This window comes from Bidens hawaiensis, unplaced genomic scaffold, assembly GCF_021521415.1.
Source record: "Bidens hawaiensis isolate Kalapana, Puna unplaced genomic scaffold, B.hawaiensis_p1.1 tig00011511_1, whole genome shotgun sequence".
Lineage (NCBI taxonomy): Eukaryota > Viridiplantae > Streptophyta > Magnoliopsida > Asterales > Asteraceae > Bidens > Bidens hawaiensis.
In genome coordinates, this window is record NW_027491902.1 from 393,176 (window position 1) to 414,806 (window position 21,631).

General features: G+C 34.3%; 1 protein-coding gene and 1 pseudogene across 2 annotated transcripts; one reads left to right on the forward strand and one right to left on the reverse strand.

Annotated features, from left to right (window-relative positions):
- The first annotated feature begins 2,234 nt into the window (after positions 1–2,234).
- Positions 2,235–13,748, forward strand: LOC143538233 (proteasome activator subunit 4-like; annotated as a pseudogene). The gene is made up of 33 exons (XR_013136212.1): positions 2,235–2,260; positions 2,363–2,465; positions 2,544–2,656; positions 2,745–2,867; positions 2,945–3,046; positions 3,630–3,795; positions 3,871–3,987; positions 4,071–4,138; positions 4,239–4,638; positions 5,593–5,826; positions 5,912–6,046; positions 6,130–6,267; positions 6,351–6,569; positions 6,665–6,820; positions 7,329–7,405; positions 7,507–7,715; positions 7,809–8,016; positions 8,102–8,181; positions 8,728–8,845; positions 8,941–9,111; positions 9,759–9,927; positions 10,007–10,050; positions 10,092–10,134; positions 10,212–10,354; positions 10,705–11,680; positions 12,041–12,316; positions 12,396–12,488; positions 12,576–12,753; positions 12,870–12,951; positions 13,076–13,200; positions 13,268–13,360; positions 13,459–13,612; positions 13,707–13,748. The product of XR_013136212.1 is annotated as a proteasome activator subunit 4-like (transcript).
- On the reverse strand, positions 13,749–15,284 carry LOC143538239 (putative amino acid permease 7). The gene is made up of 5 exons (XM_077031841.1): positions 15,196–15,284; positions 14,903–15,117; positions 14,688–14,821; positions 14,362–14,589; positions 13,749–14,272 (listed from the first exon to the last, which is right to left on the reverse strand). The coding sequence occupies exons 2-5, from the start codon at positions 15,042–15,044 to the stop codon at positions 13,871–13,873; spliced, it is 906 nt and encodes a 301-aa protein (XP_076887956.1). The 5' UTR covers positions 15,045–15,117; positions 15,196–15,284; the 3' UTR covers positions 13,749–13,870.
- Between the last annotated feature and the right edge of the window lie 6,347 nt (positions 15,285–21,631).

Genomic DNA, 21,631 nt, shown 5'->3' on the forward strand with positions numbered 1-21,631 from the left:
GATACTCTCGTTAGTAATGGGAAATATACGAGTACAATATCATTTACAAAATCGAATAAAATAAATATAATATACAAGATTTATATTCAAAATTGATAGGATATGGTGCCTTCATCGGTACTTCATGTAATAGCTTCGTCCTGTGTCTTCATCACATTTGGTCTTTGACTAAGCTCCTTGACTATCATAAAAAGAAAACAAAATATTGACGGTTGTGGCTGAGGATTCGTGTTCAACACGGGTCCCTTAAAACAAATTTCGTGCCTCTACTTAGATAATGCGTCTGTCTCCAGGGTACAACAGCTGGAGCAATATGTACTGCCGGGGAAGGCTACGCGCCCGAGGCTACACCGGATTCTTTAGTGTGATAGAACTTGATAATATGAAGATGAAGCTTAGAGAGTCCTCTACAATATTCCATGGAAAAGAAATATGCTTTTGTGTTTGTTTTTTATGATCATCATTTTTATTCACAACTTCTCTTCTTTTTCTTTTGACAAATTTATGCAATAAATATGGATGAGTAAAAGATCTCACTTAATTTGAAACATAAACTCTAATAAATATTATCCAAGTGACATAAATAAAACTCTACCCAAGAGTTTATTTTTAATTCACCATATTAAGAGTTTCATTAATATTTCAATAAATAAAATATCCATTCATAAATTTCCAACATATCATTACCAAAATTACGTACCGCAAGTCATGTCAAATTCAAATTCAAAGTTTTGAAACTCTGTCCTGATTGTCCACGCGCTCATTCTTCTTCGTTTGCCCTAGTCGTGTCTATGAGTCTTCTCTGTATTACAAACATGGAGTGAAGAAGAACCAGTTGAGTTTTTAACGGATATTAAACTTAGTACCCAACATTATTACAAAATTGAAAGTTGAATACCTAAACAAATAACTTTTAAACGTTAATACCCAATGTTGTTAGTTCCATGAAACATTAGGCATCATTCAAGTATAATTATTATTATTATATTAAAGTTGGAAGTAACTAACTTCGGAAGAAAAGGAAGCAGTCGAAATCAGGTTGTCTACTTGCGTTGCCGGTTACCCGTTCCCTCCCTCCACCATTTCATTTCACACTTTGTCTTGCTCAGAAAGAAACCATCATCACCTCTACATATACATATACAACTCACAAACACATACATTCAAATTACAAAATGTCAAAATGCATCATCATCGCTATAACGCCTGGCTCCCGCCTCCCGTCGCCCACGCCACCACCAAAGAGAAACACTCATTCGCCACCGTCGTAACTTCCGTCAAACACTCCTACAGTGCGGATGATCCTGACTCCGTCTACTCTACACTTAAATGGATTTCAGTCATCCACGTGAACCTCTAATTACTTTACTTCTCGTATTCGCACTCCTTTATGTGCATTCCTATGCAAGTTACTGCCATCGCATGCTTATATGCCGCCATTTTTTTTTTTTGAGATTGATGAAGGTTTATTGAGATTTTGTTATGTTGTTGAGGTTTTAGCTTAAGAGGCTAACTGTTGGTTATGTTATGAATTCAAATTTTCAGAACAGTTAGATAGATTGCTCATTGTAACAGATGAATATTATAAAAATTAGGTTAAACATCCACAAATCGAGTTTTGAATGCTCAAATTAGTCAGAATTGAGTTATTAGAATTTTGAAATTCTGAAGCTGGATTCGAAATTCAATTATTGAACTAGAATTGAACCAATCGATTTTTGCTGTGAATTTTGATCGTTTTCTTGCTTGTTGAAATTGATGAATGCTTTATTGAAATTTTGATGTGTTATTGATGTTTTAGCTTAAGAGGCTAACTGCTGGTTTATGTAATAAATTCAAATTTTGAGAACAGTTAGATCCTTCATTGAAATAGATAGAATATTCTAAAAATTAGGTTAATATCTGTTCAACGAATTTCGAATACTTCAAATTCGAGTAAATTCAGTTATTGAACCGAATCGAATTTCAAGTTTTTCGACTTCGATTTGAGTACTGAACACCCCTACAAATTGTTCTGGAAGTCAAAATCAAATTACAAATCATTAAATGAAGTAACAAGTTAAATGAACTTGAAATAAGATACAAAAGTGTGTGTGCATAAAATAAAAAATTAATGCATAATTTGAATTCTAATGTCAAATCAAATCTGATTGAAAATCACAAATTCGTATTCGATTGGAAGTTTGATTACTATATTCGGATTGAATTTGAATGTTCAAAAACTGAATTTAAACATGGAATTTGAATCGAATTTGGAGTTGTTAGAGTCCGATTCGAATACTGAACATCCCTAATGCCTTGTAATTGTATGGGACACTTGTTTGTTATACAACAAATTTACACATTATTATGACTCATGCAGGTTCATTGAGGCGAAAAGTGAAGTATCACTGGAAGATGTTACTGCTCTTGTGGAATTTGGGCTGCAAGTGTTTAATGCATCACAAGACAAGCTTTATGTGCAGGTCAATATTCTTTCATGTCACCAACAATATGTTAATTCATTTATATACTGAATCTGGAATTCTGTTGTAAATGATTAGGTGAGATGGGGTAATCTTCTTGTGTACTTGCTTAAATGTTTTCACAAGAAGTTGACTTTGAAAGTCAACTAGCGTCCGTTCTATAATACTTTGGTTCAAACACACTTTACAAGGTAATATATCATATGATTCAACACACTTCAATTATTAAATGAGGATAAATTGTTTTATCTTGATTATTTTTATTGTGTATATGCTCAGAAATACAGGACCCGAGGGATTTAGGATAAGACAAAGACATTTTGAAGCAGTCACATCTCTTGTTCGTTCTTGCAGAAGATTCTTCCCTCCAGGTTCTGCAAATGAGATATGGTCTGAATTTAGGTAAAAAATTGAGCTTCATAATGCTAACTAAAAATAACTAAAGTAATACTATTTTGTGTAATGAAATTGAGTTTCAGATCTTTACTTGAAAATCCATGGCATAACTCCGCTTTTGAAGGTTCTGGATTTGTGAGCCTTTTTCTTCCTACAAATCTTGATAATTGGGACTTCTATTCATGGTAATTTATGGTTTTATATATGTTTATTTAAACGAACCCAACGAGCATGAACAGAGTATGTTAGTGCTTGTTCATTTAAATTTAACCGAACATGAAAAATTAAACGAATATGGTTTTCTTGTTTGTGCTTGTTCGCTAAGAAATGAACATGTTCGTGACCGTTCATGTTTGTCTTTGTGCAGTTAACTTACGATTCACGAACGTAAAGCGAGCATAATTGAACATAGATGAATGAGTATAACTGAGCTAATATAATGTAAATGTGAAATATGTATCGGGACTAAAAAGATTCAAAGCTAAACTAAATTTTAATGGGCCTAAAAAATCTAAATGAGTGTGTTAGTGAACATAAATGAACAAATGAACAAACGAACATAAAGGACGAAGCAATGAAAATAAGAGAACGAGTGTTCACAAACATAAATGAACAAACGAGTCACGTGTTCATGTTCGTTTGTTTATTAAATAAACGAACGTAAGCAAATGAGTTGCTGAACGTTTGGTTTGTTACATGCCTATGTTTATTCTCTTATTTTATTTATTAATTACTGAAGCAGTTTAAAAACATTCTTTTGCGTGACAGTGAGTGGATTGACGCGTATATTTTTCAATGGGATTCTATACCAAATTGCAAGTTTTGGAACAACCAATGGGCTGCTATTATGGCCCGTGTTATTAAAAACTACAAATTCAAGAACTGGGAGGATCTTTTACCTGAAATATTTAGTCGGTTTCTCAACATGTTTGAGGTACTTTCAACATGCTTGACTATAATTAAATAAAAAAGATAGTAATGGTATTATAATGATAATATAATCATGTAGGTGCCTGTGGCAAGTGGCGGTGGGGCCTACCCTTTTTCCATTGATGTCCCGGAAAATACAAGTTTCTTGTTTTCCAATAAATCAAAAACTCCAGCTAAAGCGATTGCAAAATCAATTGTAAGATTAATATGCAAGTGATGAAAATGTGTCTTTTAATTCATATTTGGTCATTAAACAGATTTATTTTTTGTTAAATGCAGGTTTACTTGTTACGGCCCGGTAGCTTGGCTCAACAACACTTTGACAAATTGGTCAACCTCTTAGAACAGTTTGTTTTCTAATTTCTAGATTTTGTTACTTTGTTACGTGCAGTTTCTATTAATTTGTGATTATAGTTTGTGTATTTAAATGTTTGAATTTTATTGCAGATATTACCATCCTTCTAATGGTGGTCATTGGACAAATTCACTAGAGATATTTTTGTTTCACTTGGTGTATACCTTCAGAAAACGTTTGCAACGAGAGAAAGAGTAAGAATTTCCATCCACTTTTGGCGTCTTTTTTTTTTCTATTAATTGTCTGACTTTATTTGTAAAAATGTGTTTATATAGGAATCCAGATAGCAATGAACAGATTGGATTCTGTTTAGGCCAACCAGAAAGGGAATCTTTTGTGAGGACTGTTCTGAAATTAATTGACCGTGGTCTATACAGCAAAAATGAAGACCTTTCTGAGACAGTTGCATCAGCAACTTCTATTTTGTCTTATGTGGAGCCTGCTTTGGTTCTCCCCTTTTTGGTTTCTCGTTTCCATATGGCGTTAGAAACGGTTAGAGAAATGATAACATATTTTTCTGCAAGTTGACGTTGACCAAATTGACCCGTTTGGCCTTTCTCTTTTTTGCAAATGTTCGCCCAAATGACCCGTTTGAGATACTACAACCCAAACCAACCAAAATTGTAAATGGGCTGGGTGGCGGGCCCAAACCGGTGATGCTGGGCTGGGCTTACATTTACATATTCAACATATTGTATCAAATTGTAACATATTTCAGTAAGCTGATTTTGACCTAGTCGAACCATTTGACCTCTTTGTCTTTTTAGCTAACTCACCCATTTGACCCGTTTGAGATGATCAAACCCAAATCAACCCAAAGTGTAAACGGGTTGGACGACGGGTCCAAACGGGTCAGGTTGGGCTGGGCTTACCTATTCAACATATTTTGTCAAACTGTAATATCTTATACAGTAATTGACTTTGATCAAGGTGACCCGTTTGAGCTCTTTATCTTTTTAGCTAACTTTTAAACACTCACCCGTCTGACCCATTTGAGATAATACAACCCAAATAAACCTAAAAAGTAAATGGATCAAAATGGGTCAGGCTGGACTGGGCTTACCTTTCAACATATTTTGTCAAATTGTAACATATTTTTCAGTAAGTTGACCTGTTTGACCTCTTTCTCTTTAAGCTAACTTTTAAATGTTCACCCATCTGACCTGTTTGAAATAATAAAGCCCAAATCAACCCAAACAGGCTGGGCTGGGCTTCCCAATTAAACATATTTTGTCAAATTACAACATATTTTTTTCAGTACGTTGACTTTGGTCAACCCATTTGACCTCTCTCTTTTTATCAAACTTTTTAATGTTCATCCGTCTGACCCATTTGAGATAACACAACTCAAAATGCAAATGGGTTGAAATTGCCATCACTCCCCAGGTGCTGTATCCAGTGGTTGTGTGATTGACGTTTTACTCTTGTTGATTTTTATCTGGTTAGATGACAGCAACACATCAATTGAAGACAGCAGTAATGTCAGTGGCGTTTTCTGGGCGATCATTATTTTTGAAGTCATTATCTGCTTCAAAATTGGAAATAGATGATGTTAATGATGCTGATATGTTTCGTGATCTTTTGATGATATCTTTGAACAATGCATTGCTCGGGATGGATGCCAATGATCCACCCAAAACCTTAGCAACTATGCAACTCATCGCCTCCATATTTTCCAACGTAATTACTAATATTAATGCAGAATATTAAAAAGTTGCCAGATTTTTAGAATATATTTTTCATTTTAACTGAAATGCCTATTCAGATGACAACATTGGATGATGACGATAAGGATAATTTGCCATTCATGCCTGCAGAACAGATCTCAGAATGGCTTGATGAGTTTCTATGCCGCCTTTTTTCTTTATTACAACACTTGGAACCTAGTAGTGTTTTATGAGTACCCTATTTGCATGTTAAGCTCTTCCAATTTGGAACTTTTGACTTTTGCTCCTAAGTTTAGTTTTTGGTAATTCATTAAAGAAAATGATGACATGCTACAGAAATGAAGATGCTCACTCACCTGCCACATCTGGAACATTCTTAGTTGAGGATGGCCCTCAATATTTCTGCATGCTGGAAATATTATTCGGAAGGCTTTCAAGATCCTTGTACAACCAGGTATAATCATAATCTTGCTTATCTGGACTAAAAGATAATTTGTTCCATTATAAATTAAGATTTTTTTCATTCTTACTGAATAGGCTATTAAAAAAGTTTCCAAGTTTTTGAAGACAAATATTCTACCGGGAGCTATTACTGAAGTTGGGCTGCTGTGTTGTGCTTGCATGCCTTCAAATCCAGAATTGACGGTTAATCAAGTTGTTGAACCTCTTTTATCTTCTATTATATCAGCTTTGAAAGGAAGTCCTCTCACAGGTTTTGGTGGAAGTGGAAATTTCACTAGCCAATCTTTGAATAAGGTTTTTGGTTTGCAATTCTTTTAATAAATTGTCGCATGTTTGACATTCATCTTGTGTTGATACTTAATTTTAATATTTATAATGAATATTTTTAGGCAAGATTGGCACTTTCTCCAGCCCTAGAAACATCAGTAGAGTACCAGTTGAAGGTGTTGTCAATTGCAATCACTTATGGTGGTCATTCAGTTCTCAATTACAAGGATCAGTTTAAGGAGGCCATACATTCTGCCTTTGAATCCCCATCTTGGAAGGTTTTATAAATATCTTGGATTTATGGTTGTCCATGGTCTGGTTGGGTCAGTTTTTGGGTTTATGAAAACTATCCGGTTTCGGATTTTCGCTTTTTACAATGGGTTCGTTCGGTTTTGGTTTTTCAGTTTTACCATTTAGGCTTGAAAATTTTGGGCAAAAAAATGTACATAATGGATTTGGCCCTGGAAGTTGGGTCTAAATTCTTTAGTTAATTGGTGATTGATTGATAATTGCACATTTAGAACTAAAATTTTGGTCTACACCATTTATTAATTTCTTATAAATTATAAATGACTTAAAGTCGGGTTTTTTTTTCAGTTTTTAATTGACAACAAAACCGAAACGGAACCGAGAAATCAATTTTTAAAAAACTTAAAGCCAAATCATTGGTTTTCAGTTGGGTTTGATTACGCTTCAGTTATTTCGGTTTCGTGCACACCCCTAATTTATGGTTCTTTGGGATTAAAGATTTTCATATATATTTTTTAAAATTTCATAATTTGACAGGTTAACATAGCTGGGGATCAAGTTATGCGGGCCCTACTTGGATGTCTGGTTCTTTATTATCCTGTTGATCAGTACAAGTAAGTTTAATTTATCATAACACTAATATTTGAGTGAGTTTCTATTACAATGTGAGTGTCTCAATAACACGTTTTTGATGATATGCTGTTTGACTTCACAGGTCTGATTCACACCATTCTTCAATGACCACACTGGAAGAATGGATTAGTAATAAAGATTTTTCAAATGATGAAGCGCTTACAGGACCCACGAGGCATATCCCTAGTGATGAAGAAATTCAATTTGCTAATGAGCTCTTAAACTTGCATCTGGAATCAGCTTTAGAAGAGCTTCTGAAAATATGCCAAGATAATATTCACTCTGATCCAGGTTTACCTCAATGACTAAATGCTTTGTTAAAGTTTTAATATCTTGTTTTTGAAAATATAAACCGTATGGATTTCCATTTGTAACGTTACACAGGAAGTGAAAAAGATCACTTGAAAGTGACTCTTTTACGAATAGATTCTTCATTACGAGGTGTTTTGTCATGTTTGCCTGATTTTATACCCTCTTTCAAAAATGGGAAAGTTGAAGATCCACCTTTCTTAATTGCTGGAGCAACAGGGTCAATTGTTGGTAGAACCGGGTTGCGTGAAAAAGCTGCTGACGCCATCCATGTAGCCTCCAAGTAAAGAATTATGTCCTCCATTTTCCATTTATTGTATTTCCCTTTTTTTTTCATCTTCATAGTTATATGTCCGCATGGGTTACAGATTCTTGCTTGAGAAAAATTCAGATGACAGCATTCTTTTGTTACTCCTCATTCGTATTATCGAGGCTTTGGGGAACTATGGTAATATACACTCCAACCATGTTATTTTTCCTTATGGCGGTCCAAACAAATAAAACAATAGCTTAAAAGTGAACTGGACAAGTGGTTAAAACAGGTCAAAAGTCACCCAAACTGTATTTTAGTTCATAAAACCTCATAAATCATTTGCTCGAAGTAATAGCTTGTCACTGAAATAGTATAAGTTTCTGTGATCATAAATGATACCAGGGGTGTGAATATCTGACACGACATGAAACTAACACGAAATTCCCAGGTTTGAGTTTAGTGTATTCAGGTTCGGGTCAGTTTCTGGTCCAACCTGTTTAGCTAAATGGGCTGCGTTCGTATCAATCTGTTGGTTTCGTGGGTTGACCCATTTAACCCAATTATTTTTTACTTTATTTTATAAATGTGTTTTATGTCATAAGTTAAATTGGTTGGGTATTTTATGCCAATATTTAAAAAAAAAACTAAAAAGCAAAATTGTTATAAGATTTTATAATTAAAATGTAACTGCCATATATACATTTTGTATATTTTGTTATAAATGACCAATTTGCTGTACAGGAAGTGGTGAATTTGAAGAGTGGAATAACCATAGGCAGGCTTGGAAGGTAGAATCTGTTGCCATTAAAGAACCTCCTGTTAACTTTATTGTGCCATCTAACTCTAAAGGAAACAAAAGGTAAACTTTCTTAAATACATACGTACTGACATATGTACATACTTTTGACCGATGGCATCATTCTATATTTTCTTATTTTATATCTTTCATTTCAGGCCAAGGTGGGCCCTCATTGACAAAGCATACATGCACAATACATGGAGAACATCAAAAGCATCTTATAACTTGTACCGTACAAGTAAAAGCGCCTCTCCTTCAGAAAATTTGGATGTATTAGTAAACGACCTTCTTAACCTATGCGTTCATAGTTATGATACCATTCGCAAGTGAGTTCTTTTCTACACACCCAAAAATGTATTTTAATACTTTTTTTTAATTAGTTTTAACTTAGTGTAACTGTTTTTTTTATCTGAGTTAATTACAGAAATGTCCCTGTGGTTTGGCCAGAGTCACATCTTTGGATACTAAGTTCTAAGAGTTGCAAGTTTGGGTTTTGTGGTTTTGATTTTGTAACAAGTTTGGGATCTATGACTAACTTCAATTAATTTTTCTGTTAAATTCAGGTAAATTGACCAAAATACCCTTTGACCTTTTAAAAGAAGAACCATTTATGTAATTACCATATTCAGGGTCTGCAAAGGAGAAAGGCGGGCTATTTACTTGTTTAATTCAAACTTTTTTAGAAGTATTAATTTAACTTGTCTTGCTGTAAGCTACACAAATAGCCCCTGTAGTTAAAATAAACTGAATTACTTAAATGGCCCTTAGGTTATAAAAGGGTATTATGGTCATTTATACGAATATAACAGAAATTACAATGGAAGTTAGTCTTAGTCCCCAAACATGTTACAACAAAACCAAAACTTGCAACTTTTGAGTTTTGAAGCTTAGGCCTCAAAAGTGTAACTTGGACCGAACCACAAGGATCATTTGTGTGATAAATCTTTCGAACTTATATATTGGTCTTCTTCAGGTTCGCTGGGAAATCGCTTGTGAAATTGATCAAACGATGGCCATGTTTAATTGTAAAATGTGTGCATACACTCACTGAGAATTTAAGAAGCCCGAGCTCACCAGAATACATGGTTTTAGGTTCTTGTGCAGTTCTTGGAACTCAAACCATTCTCAAGCATCTTAATTTGGTATGCCAGTTTTAATAATATTTCCAGAAGTCATTATATCTACCATTTTTCTTGCTTACATGATTTTATTTAAATACAGGAACCAAAATCTCTCTCGTCTTTCCTATTTGGGATTCTTTTCAGGCACGTGTATATAATATATATTATACAAGTTTTGCTTTCAGTTCTCAGCATGAATCCTTGAAATCCCAGAAAGCTATCAATGAGGTATATCATGTCTAAAGATTATTTATTTAATGTGTTATATCTTCTGACTTATACTAATTATTTGTCAACATCAACAGCTTTTTTTCAAATACAACGTCTATTTTGAGGGGGTCTCTAGAAACATTTTCAAGAAGTCAGAAGACCGTTCTGGGACAGACTATGCAGCTTTGGTTTCTGAGATTGGTTCAGTGAGTTTTGAGTCAAGTAACTTGCATTGGAGGTATAACTTGATCGTTCATATACATATGCATATGCATATGCATATGCATATAGGGACGCATTCTTTTGAAAACCAGTGTTATGTTGAGAACCGTGAGAACTGCATAAAACACCTGTACTGTTGTATGTTGTGCATTAATGATTTAATTGGATAGTGACAGGTGGTTATGTAACTGTCTTCTGTTTAACACTTGAAGCAAGAGATACGAGTGCATTATGCTGTACTTGCAGTTGTCAACATATTTCTTGGTTCTGATTTGAACACTCCCTTATGTATATATCAATATATGTATTTCTAATTTTCTATGTGTGTGTATAGTTGTGCTGAATTTGTTTAATTGTTTCATGTAGGTATAACTTGATGGCCAACAGGGTTCTACTGTTGTTGGCAATTTCATCTAGAGACGAGCCCAATTTGTCATCAAGGATTCTTAATGAAGCTGCTGGTCATTTCTTAACGAATTTGAAAAGTCAACTTCCACAGGCAAGAATTTTAGAAATCTCGGCTCTAAATATGTTACTAAAAGAGTCACCTTACAAAGTTTCATCAGTCAATGCACAAGAAAATAGTAAATCGTCACTCGAAGGCACTTTACGTAACATATTTCAAGAAGAACAATTCTTTACCGACACTTTTGAAAGCCTCTCTAATGTCCATATCATTAGCGACACCGAAAACTCATCTTCCAGGGGCAATTATGGAAATTCATCATTTCAAAGTATTGCAGACAAAACAATCACCCGTTTCTACTTTAACTTTTCATCTTCATGGCCCCACACACCTACATGGATTTCTTCATTCGCAACTGATACTTTTTACCCAAGTTTCGCGCGTATGTTTAAACGTTTAGTTCAAGAATGTGGTGTCGTGGTTCTACTATCGATAAAGACTGCCTTAAACGAGTTTGTTAATGCTAAAGAGAGATCCAAACAGTGTGTTGCTGCTGAGGCATTTGCGGGCTTGTTGCATGCTGATGTTATTGGGCTTGTGGAAGAATGGGATAATTGGATGATGGCCCAATTGGAGAATATTATTCTTGCACCATCAGTTGACTCAGTTCCTGAGTGGGCTGCTTGTATACGGTATGCGGTTACGGGAAAGGGTAAATATGGAACAAAAATACCGGTCTTAAGGCAACGCATTTTGGATTGCTTGGTTGAACAGTTGCCCCAAACGGTAACCACAACGGTTGTTACCAAACGCTACTCGTTTCTTTCGGCTGCTTTGATTGAAATCTCGCCTGCAAGAATGCCTTTATCAGAAATTCAGATTCATTATAAACTGTTGCAGGAGTTGATGGATAATATGAGTCATCCTACTGCCCATGTGAGTTAACATTTAATAATAATTTTTTTGCAACTTTGTGACTTATTTTTGGTAGGGTTAATTGCATAAACTTAATCGATTTTGGTCAACTTTTGACCCAAACTGAAAACCATTAAATTTCAGAACTTTTCAAGTTAAGGTTACTTTTTGATAACACTGACCATTTTGACTTTTTATGACTTTTTTGGAAGTTTTGGTTACTTTATAACTTTGACCATGTTGACCTTTTTCTTACTTCATACTTGGAAATCAGTTGACCTTAAATCTGAACTTTTGTAAATTTAAATTGTTTTTACTGGGCTAAAAGTAGTTAGTTACTCTGACTAGAATTTTGACCAAAGCAGCCTTATATGTCAACAGATTAGGGAAGCAATTGCTATTGCACTTTCTGTATTAGGCTCAAATATTCGGTTACATGCATCCGTTAACAAAGATTATTCATTTGAGAATGGGACACATACAAAAATCGGAAAGTATGCTGGTAGTTGGGATCAGATTTTACTAAAAAAGGCATCTGAATTCGTGGTAGCAATTCAGAATGCAAATCCTTCTGATAGTTTGGATAATTTAGCAGAGACAAACACACTCTTGGGGTCAGATAGTAACTCACCAGATGATGTTCAATGGATGGAAACGGTACTTCATAATGTTCATTAACTTATTTTGTTTTAGTTTTATTCATGTATTAATAATATCTGGTTTCTTTTATGTGTAGTTGTTCCATTTTATCTCGTTAATGAAGTCTGGGAGATCTGCATTCCTACTGGATGTTCTTGTGGGGTTTCTTTACCCTGTTATCTCGTTGCAGGTTTGTAATTATATATATATATATATATATATATCTAATAATAGGAACAAAACAAATATTAACGACGACCTATTTGTTATTTTGAAGGAAACATCAAATAAGGATTTATCAATATTAGCCAAGGCAGCTTTTGAGCTTTTAAAATGGAGAATATTCACAGATGATCATCTCAGAAAGGCGGTATGATTCTTCTATCTTTAGCAGAAGATCCTAACTGGCGGACCCGATCTGCAACTTTAACTTTTCTAAGAAGCTTTATGTACCGGTATGCAGCTCTTTTTTCTTCCTAATTTAATATCCTTATCATCATTTAAGATGTGTTTTTTTTTTCAAATTATTGATGTCTTTGGAACCGTCATTCTGAATACTCAATTTTCACAGGCACACATTCATTCTTTCTGATGACGAGAAACAGAAAATATGGAAAGCAGTTGAGAAGCTACTTACAGATAACCAAGTAGAGGCAAGTTTTCTTTCTAAAGAAAGCTATCTGATCATGGAAAGTATATTGTAAAAATAATAATTATCCTGTACGACTTGATTCTAGACCAGAGTGATACTATTTAAACATTTGATGTTTGGTACAGGTAAGGGAGCATGCAGCAGCTGTATTAGCTGGCCTAATGAAGGGTGAGGATGGAGTATTGTCAAAGGATTTCCGTGAAAGAGCTTATACTGAAGCCATGAAGCTTCAAACGAGGCGAAAACCAAGGTCTCCACTTGTTTAACCACATTAAGTATATGTTTGTGTGTTTATTAACTGTAATTATCAATTACAGAAACTCAGGTGGCAGTTCTTCTGTGGCTTCCAAGCACGGTCGTGTTCTTGCTCTGGCTGCTTGTGTGTTATCTGTACCTTATGACATGCCTAGGTACATAACTGCTTTTTTTTTCCCTTTTCAAAGTTGTCATTTCTGATACTTTATATCAAAAGTGACTAATAATTTTGGATTTATATATTTTCGTTTAGCTGGCTACCCGAGCACGCAACCTTATTAGCCCGTTTTGTCGGTGAGCCATCACCTGTTAAATCTACTGTTACAAAAGCAGTTGCAGAGTTCCGCCGAACCCATGCAGATACTTGGAGTGTGCAAAAGGATTCGTTCACTGAAGAACAACTTGAGGCAAGATTATAATTCTCTTATATTTAGCTGTTTAACATAAAACAGGGTTTTAAATGTGTTTTTATTTTTCTAAAATCATGGTTGATATTTGTAGGTGTTAGCGGATGCATCATCTTCATCATCATATTTTGCTTGATCTGGTAACTAGTCTGATAGAAACTATAATATTCTTAAAATATGTATACACTTTTCTTAATGGCGTATGACATATATAAATAAACATTTCCCTATAAATCTAGTACTCTCATCTGCTTGTCGTTAGCTTATTTTTGCTTCAATGAGTCCTGCTACTGACCCGATAAACGCCACCACCGAAATTACCATCAGAAAACTGCTGAAAATTTGTAAAACCAACCATTTCCGGCTCCAAGTTTGCACCTTTCTTTGCACAATGTACATTTCTACGGGAAAATATATTGCTAATGGCCATAGATTTAAAGCCCCTAACAGACCCAATATTTCATTGAAATAAGGGAACACCAAAGCAATTCCAGTCGTTGATATGACGTATAAAGTTCTAAAACATAACCTGAATAAATTCAACTCAAAATCTGGCAAAAATGGCAGCTTTAAACGGTCAGTATTCTTCAAAAGTATGCTGTCTGGGAACTTCTCGGTTAACCACCTCTCTGCATACGCGTATACCGGCTGACTGTACAGCTTTTATTACAAAAAATGCAAAAGAAAGTCAAAGTTAAGATTTGACCTGAAAAGTCAAAAGAAAGAATGAAGTGTTTTAGTGTGTTTACTTGGTATCCTCCAATCAGATGTAGGATGATGCAAGCATTAGCAAAGTCAATGAGCCAGTAAGGCTCGTAAAACCCGAAACCGGTCAACAGGTTTCCTGGTGTATTGTCACCAAAAGCTGCATACCCGAAACACCCACACCCGAGGTAGAAGAAGGTTGTCACTAGAATTGCAACGACAGTAGCCTTTTTCATAACCTTGTTTTCTGGTGGGGTTGACTTCAAAGTATCCTTTAAAAACAGCAAACACAAGAATATTTCATATATTAGTATTTATTATTCTAGTCAACTTTCTCACACCTGGATTACTATTTACTATGTTTACTAACCTGTATTTCAAGAAAAACTAGTGAATATGGATACGCGAATGCCACGTCACCGATAGCTTGAAAGGTTAATAATAGTTTCATGGGTGTGCTTACGGCTGATGCTCCGTACACACCCCCTTCTATTTTACCATTTTCTGTTTAAAATTTTATCTTTATTAGAAACTGTTTGAATGGAACTTGAGCACATAGATTTAAACCATTTGACGCATACATACCGATTACTTTGGATATACCAAGTCCAAACCCAATAGATGCGTAACAAAACGACATTATGGCTGCAACAACGGATATCCACATCATGCTGTGAAAATCGGGTATCTGTGACATAACAATTTGCACAACTCCGAACAAAAACATATAAAGACTGCCATCATACTCACAGGAAGCCTCATGTCCTTGGTTATGGTAACAATTTGCTCTTTGAATTGCACTGATATCAACCAACATAAGCAATGTCTGTTTATGTAACGAAAGGTGTTGAGTCAAATGAACTTGAAAGAAGCAATACCTGATACAAGTAGCAGTTGTAACAGTATAAGCGACAGCCGTCCCATAGAAGTTCCAAAACTGAAGTAAACCGCATAACAGTGCCTGTTTTTCACCTGCATATCATGTGTTAGGAGGCTGAAGGGGTGTTTGACTTTGTATCTGGAACTCATTCACACGAAATGGGATGTAGAAATAGTGTCTAAACGGCCATACCTAATTAATTACCTAACCGCACACCAAGCGACACGATTTGCACACTTGAAGATGAATGCAAAATGTATACCAGAACAGAAAGGAGAAAATTACCAAGGATTACTCTAACCGCATCTGCAAAAGTCCGATTTCTAGATCCGTTAACCGGATCGGGAGACCTGTAACAGTCTGACAGCAGAGACGAAGAGACGTAGGTGACCATGGCAAAGAAGAACAAGGCAAGCGGTCCTCCGATCCAACCTAGCTGCGACACGCTCCATGCCAGCGATAGCACTCCGGATCCGATCACGGCGGTTATTATGTGGGCGATTGCACTCCATAACGTTCCTGAGCTTGTTAATGTTCACATTTGAATTGAATAGAATTGAATTGAATGTATTCAGATTTACCTGTTCGTACGTGGTCATCAATGGTGGAAGTTTGCGGGATGAGTTCACGTTCGACTGTTACGCCTATAGATTTCAAATAAATAAATGTAGAGCATAAACGAACGAAGAATAAGATTGTAGATTAATATTAAGATGGATCGAACCGGTGCGATTGAAAGAGGAGAGCTGCAGCAGCATTGGAGTTTCCTCTTCATCCTCGCGAATCATGTTTCGTATTTTCAGATCGTTAGTTAGTTGGAATTAATATTAATATTATTATTTCTTGTTAGCCATTGGAGATTCAGCTCTTTCTTTCTTTCTTTCTGCCAATGATGGTGCTTGTAACAATTTATTAGTGTTAGGTGCCTAACACTAGTTGACATTGAAAATTGAGTGTTAAGTTTACGTCAATTGATTTTTTCTAGGGTTTGTTCAGTAGCATCTTAACAGTGTGGTTGTTTCTTAATGGCTTATATAATATATTAATGGTTAATATAAGGGCTTTTTGGTAGCCTCTTATCAATCATAATGACTTATATATATTAATGGTTAATAGACAGCAACCATTCAGACTTAGGCTAGTTCTTAACCATTAAGAAATTATGAGCCATTTATATGCAGTCTTTTAACAACTGTTAAGAGACTACCAAACAGCCGTTAAGTCATTCGTAACACTTTTGACTTTTAAGGTTAAATTAGAAACTAGAAAGAAAGAAATTATGAATTCTAGGTTCTTCACTTCTACCTCAACAATCGTAAATAAAAGAAGCAATCTTGACTTTTAAGCTCAAACTTGAAGCTACAAATTTATTTTATTTCATTTCATCATGTTGTTAAATCATCAAGTCTTTTGGAAAATTATCACCGCCACTAAATAGATTATTAGGAAAAATTCTCAAAATAGGTATTTATGAAAACAAAATTTTAGTTTTAGGTATGGTTTTCAAAAAAATCAAAAAATATGTATTATAAACTAGTCGTGACGAGTAGATTATTTTAGTATACGAGTAGTTTGCAGATCCAATCAAAACATGTCAAGTGGCCATAAACTAACCGTGACGAGTAAGTTCACTAACCATCTAGTCGTCACGACTAAAGTAGTTGCATGCATCGTAATCAACAACCACGAGTACTGCATAGATGTTTTAGTCGTGACGAGTGGATTACAACTTTTCGAGACACGAATAGTTTACGACTAAACTATCCATAATGAGTTGTCTTGTTTACCAAATTCATCGAACCGGTTAGTTTTACAAAAAAACTAACTAGACCGCTTAGTTTGAAATCTCAAATAGTAACTACGAGTAGCTCTTCTTTATGCATTCTCAATACGAGTGGTTCTTCCGTAAACACATCCAATACTAGTAGTTTGTTACCAGTTAACCTGTCACGACTAATTTGACCTTATTATCTACTCGTGGCTACTCATTTTAGCGTTAATATGATTTAATTATAAAATATTCTAAAAGATTACTCACCGCGGTGGAATTAATTGTAGTCATGTAATTGTCCTTTGCAAATGCATGAGCAGTGCGTCTACTTTATCGGAACTGATGTTCGGTTAATTTGTACATATTTTAGTTTGCTAAATTAGTCATTTTATTAGTTTAGTTTAGGAACTTCGGTACTTCATACGTGTTTATTGTGTTTCAGGTCACAGGTACTTAACGCGCTCAATTTGGACCTGTACGAGCATGGAATGATATCTCGGGAAGACCGGAGCATAAATTGAAGTATTATGAAGTGTTAGAAGGATTCAGGAAGAGTTTGGATGAGAAACCTAAAGCCGATGCTAAAACTGAACAAGATGGGTTCATAAAAAGCGACCAGGAAGTAAAACGAGCATATCCTGGGCTAGAAAATGAGTTACGGGACCCATAATATATGAACTTGGGTTTCTCGACGAGAGGAATCCAAATATGAAGTCATCTATGACCATAGCGTAGCGCGATGGTCAATGGAGGAGGGCCATCACGCTACGCGATGGTCCCCACCGACGGGAAAGTTAGGGTTTCTTAGTATAACATGTTTTGACGACCCTAGACGCCATAATTCGGTTTCCAGAGCATTCTTGGAGAAGAATAGCAGCCCACCATCACTTCCAATCATCTCAAGGCCATAGATATGATACAAATCATCAGAATCGAAGACCGAGAGATGCCGAGACGTGGCTAGACCTTTCGAGTCATACCTGGGATGTATAGTTTGTAATCTTTCAGTTTATTTCTCATGTACTAGAACAACTAATTTTAATTGTTTTGATGTTAATCTATGAGTATTGATGTTTAGTATGTCCGTGTATTCAGTCGGTTTAGGTTTTTGTCGATCAGAACGATTAGTTTGTCGGTTGCTATAATAATTGCTCGTAGGATTGTTTTGACCTGTTAATTACAAGAAAGCATACGTTTGCCCTTAGTTGAGTCACACTGGCAGGGACCGTTTGATAACCAGTGCCGTGTGCTAGCGATCGTGGATGCCTAAGGTTTAACCGGTTAGTCAGTTTGTAGTTAACACAAGATAGTTAATATGTCAAGTTGCATGAGATTACTATTAGTTTGCGTACTTGAATTCCCGGGTGTGATTTGCTTTGTTTTATTGATTGAATCTTCGTTTACTTGTTTGTCTATTATAAATCCAAATCGTTTGCTAGTGTGATCAGCACTTTGATATAGTCCACTTCATAATGTTAGGAATCGATTTCACTTCACACTGACCACATACTCCTCATGGTTCGACACCCTATTTACTCTGACTAGTTTAAGGTGATTAAGACACTGATTTAATAGTTTTTTACTAGATAGCAACAGTCTAGTATCAGGAACCCACTGCTTCAAGCCGAAGCGAGTAATCTTTTATAATATTTTATAATTAAACTGGAGAGTTTTCTGATTGGCATCACCATACCATAAATCGTATTTACGAATAAAAAAACACCATCATGTGATAATCAACCGCTTATAGTCTTTTATCTCCGAACTACACATCCGTACCGTGGTGAGTAGGATTTAATTAATTGCACCGCGGCGAATGATCTTTTAGAATATTTTATAATTAAATCGTATTAACACTACAATGAGTAGCCACGAATAGATTATAAGGTCAAACTAGTCGCGACGGGTTAACTAGTAACAAACTACTAGTATTGAATATATTTACGAAAAAACTACTCGTATTGGGAATGTATAAGGAAGAGCTACTCATAGTTACTATTTGAGATTTCAAACTAACCGGTCCAGTTAGTTTTTTTGTAAAACTAACCGGTTCGATGAATTTGGTAAACAAGACAACTCGTTATGGTTAGGTTTAGTAGTAAACTACTCGTGTTTTGAAGTTGTAATCTACTCGTCACGACTAAAACTTCTATGCAGTACTCGTGGTTATTAATTACGATGCATGCAACTACTTTAGTTATGACGACTAGATGGTTAGTGAACTTACTCGTCACGGTTCGTTTATGGCCACGTGGCATGTTTTTGATTAGATATGCAAACTACTCGTATACTAAAATAATCTACTCGTCGCGACTAGTTTATAATACCTATTTTTGAAATTTTTTGAAAACCATACTTAAAACTATAATTTTGTTTTCATAAATACCTATTTTGAAAATTTTTCCATTATCTTATGCACGAAATGTCATGGTTTTAGATTCCACGTGGTGTCAAGCCAATTTGTCCGCTTATAATCCGGGTCCATTGGTTTCGTCCTGTCTTGACCACATTAAATTTGTTAAAAACGATAACTTTCCTGGTGTATAACTAACAGTAATCAAAATTCCATTCTAAAAAACACACATCCAATTTCTTGGTTATGTAGGTATACAAATTAAATTTAGGAACAAGTTATAAAATGATGTTTCAAGATATATGAGCCCATACACACAATTCTTAAAATCACATACTTGGAAGAAGTGGAGATTGTTCACTTCGAGGAGGTTATAATGAATACAGGTTGAATTGTTGAATTTCTGGGCGTTGATTTCTCATATACGCATGCAACTTTTTTCTATATATATATATATATATATGGGGGAGATTTCAAATGAGAACCTCCTTGAGTTTTAAGAACTCGAAAGAACTCAGTGTATCGATATTTTTTTTTCGAATATTTTTTTACACATGCGTAATATGTGTAAGTTACATACATGTAAAAAAATTACAGAATTTTTTAGGCACTGATTCGACTTTTTACACATGTGTAACGGACGTAAAAGTTAGTGTAACCACTTACATTTTTATTCTCTTTCCTACTTTGACTTTTTTGCCAGATTTAATCTCAACCACATATTTCAATCTATTTAATTAAATGTGTGGCATAGAATTGAGTTCTTAAGTTCATAAAACTCACCATGGTTCTCAAAATATCCCTCCCCTATATATATATATATAGGATCAGGATCAGGATCATGTGAGAACTTTTTGAGAATTGAGAACTGTGAGAACCATTTGGACAAAAAAACCCAAAAATAAAAAAAATCATAAAACAAAAATAAAAAAACTAAAAAAACCAAAGTTCTTATTTATCATCCCGGTTTTAAAAAAACAAAAAAAAGAAGTAAAAAAAATTCTTGATTTAGCTAAATTATACATATATGTATAATATTTATATATATGTACACACATGTTTTTTTACCTATACACATATGTATAATTTAAGGTAAATGATAATATACATTTGTGTACATTACATAACTAGAGATTAAATGAAAGTATACATATGTGTATAGGTATAATACGAATTAAAAAGAAAAAAAATCATTTTTTTTGTTATACATAGCATGTGTCATCCGCATTATACATATATGTATAATATGTACACACATGTTTTTTCCTATATACATATGTATAATTTAGGGTAAATGATAATGTACATATGTGTACATTACGTAACTAGAGATTAAATTAAAGTATACATATGTGTATAACTATGATACGAATTAAAAAGAAAAAAAATTGGTTTTCTTCTTTCTTTTTTTTAATGAAACCGGAATGAAATATAAGAATTTTGGTTTTTTTACTTTTTTAAAATTTTCGTTTTTTTGTTTTATAATTTTTTAAATATTTTTAGAGGTTTTTTTTAGTGGTCCAAAATGGTTCTCAAAGTTCTCAATTTGTCAGTGGTTCTCTTAGGATCCTTACCCTATATATATATATATATGGGAGAAATATAGTTTGAAACCCCTCTTGAGTTGAGAAAACCCTTGAAAACCCTATGTGACATCGTTTTTTTTTTTTTACAAAACATCGAAAACATAAAAAAAATGTTTTGCTATTTTTTTTTACCTTTTTTTAGTAATTTTTATATATGTTTTCAGGATAGAGAAAATGTAAATAAACTTTTACATTTTTTATTAACTTTAATTGTGGATCATAATATTTAATCTTTAATTAAAAACATGTGGTTGAGAATGAGTTTCTCGAGTTTTCACAACTTAAGTGGGTTTTTATTCTAACATAACCCTATATATATATATATATATATATATATATATATATGGCATGTATAAAATGGAAACCCAAGTTAGATGTGAAAACTATGGAAACCCAACTAATGGCTTACATACTTCCCCGTAGACAATATGTGAGTTTTATGTTTTGTACCTAAAAGGGTAGATATGACTTTTTCTTTCCTGCAACCTTTTCAAGCTTTTACCATTTATTACTTTGCTTCTCCTTAAGATATCCACCTACCACTATTTTTAATTAATTAATAATAACGCATTTTGCTACCCCCTACATTCATCCATTGATACAATTTATTTAGATAATTTCTTCTCTCTCTCTACATTCATCCATTAATACAATTTATTTAGATCAAAGGACAATGCATTCAATATTTTAAGATATCTTCAATTTGTTACTTATAACAATTATT

Bases quoted from the DNA above. Each gene is read 5' to 3' on its own strand.
- LOC143538239 (XM_077031841.1), bottom strand. From the start codon at position 15,044: ATGTTTTTGTTCGGAGTTGTGCAAATTGTTATGTCACAGATACCCGAT. The intron at 14,590-14,687 runs GTTAGTAAACAT...CTGTTTTTAAAG, and splicing joins TAGTTTTTCTTGAAATACAG to GATACTTTGAAGTCAACCCC. The intron at 14,273-14,361 runs GTAAACACACTA...TTGTAATAAAAG, and splicing joins ATCTGATTGGAGGATACCAA to CTGTACAGTCAGCCGGTATA.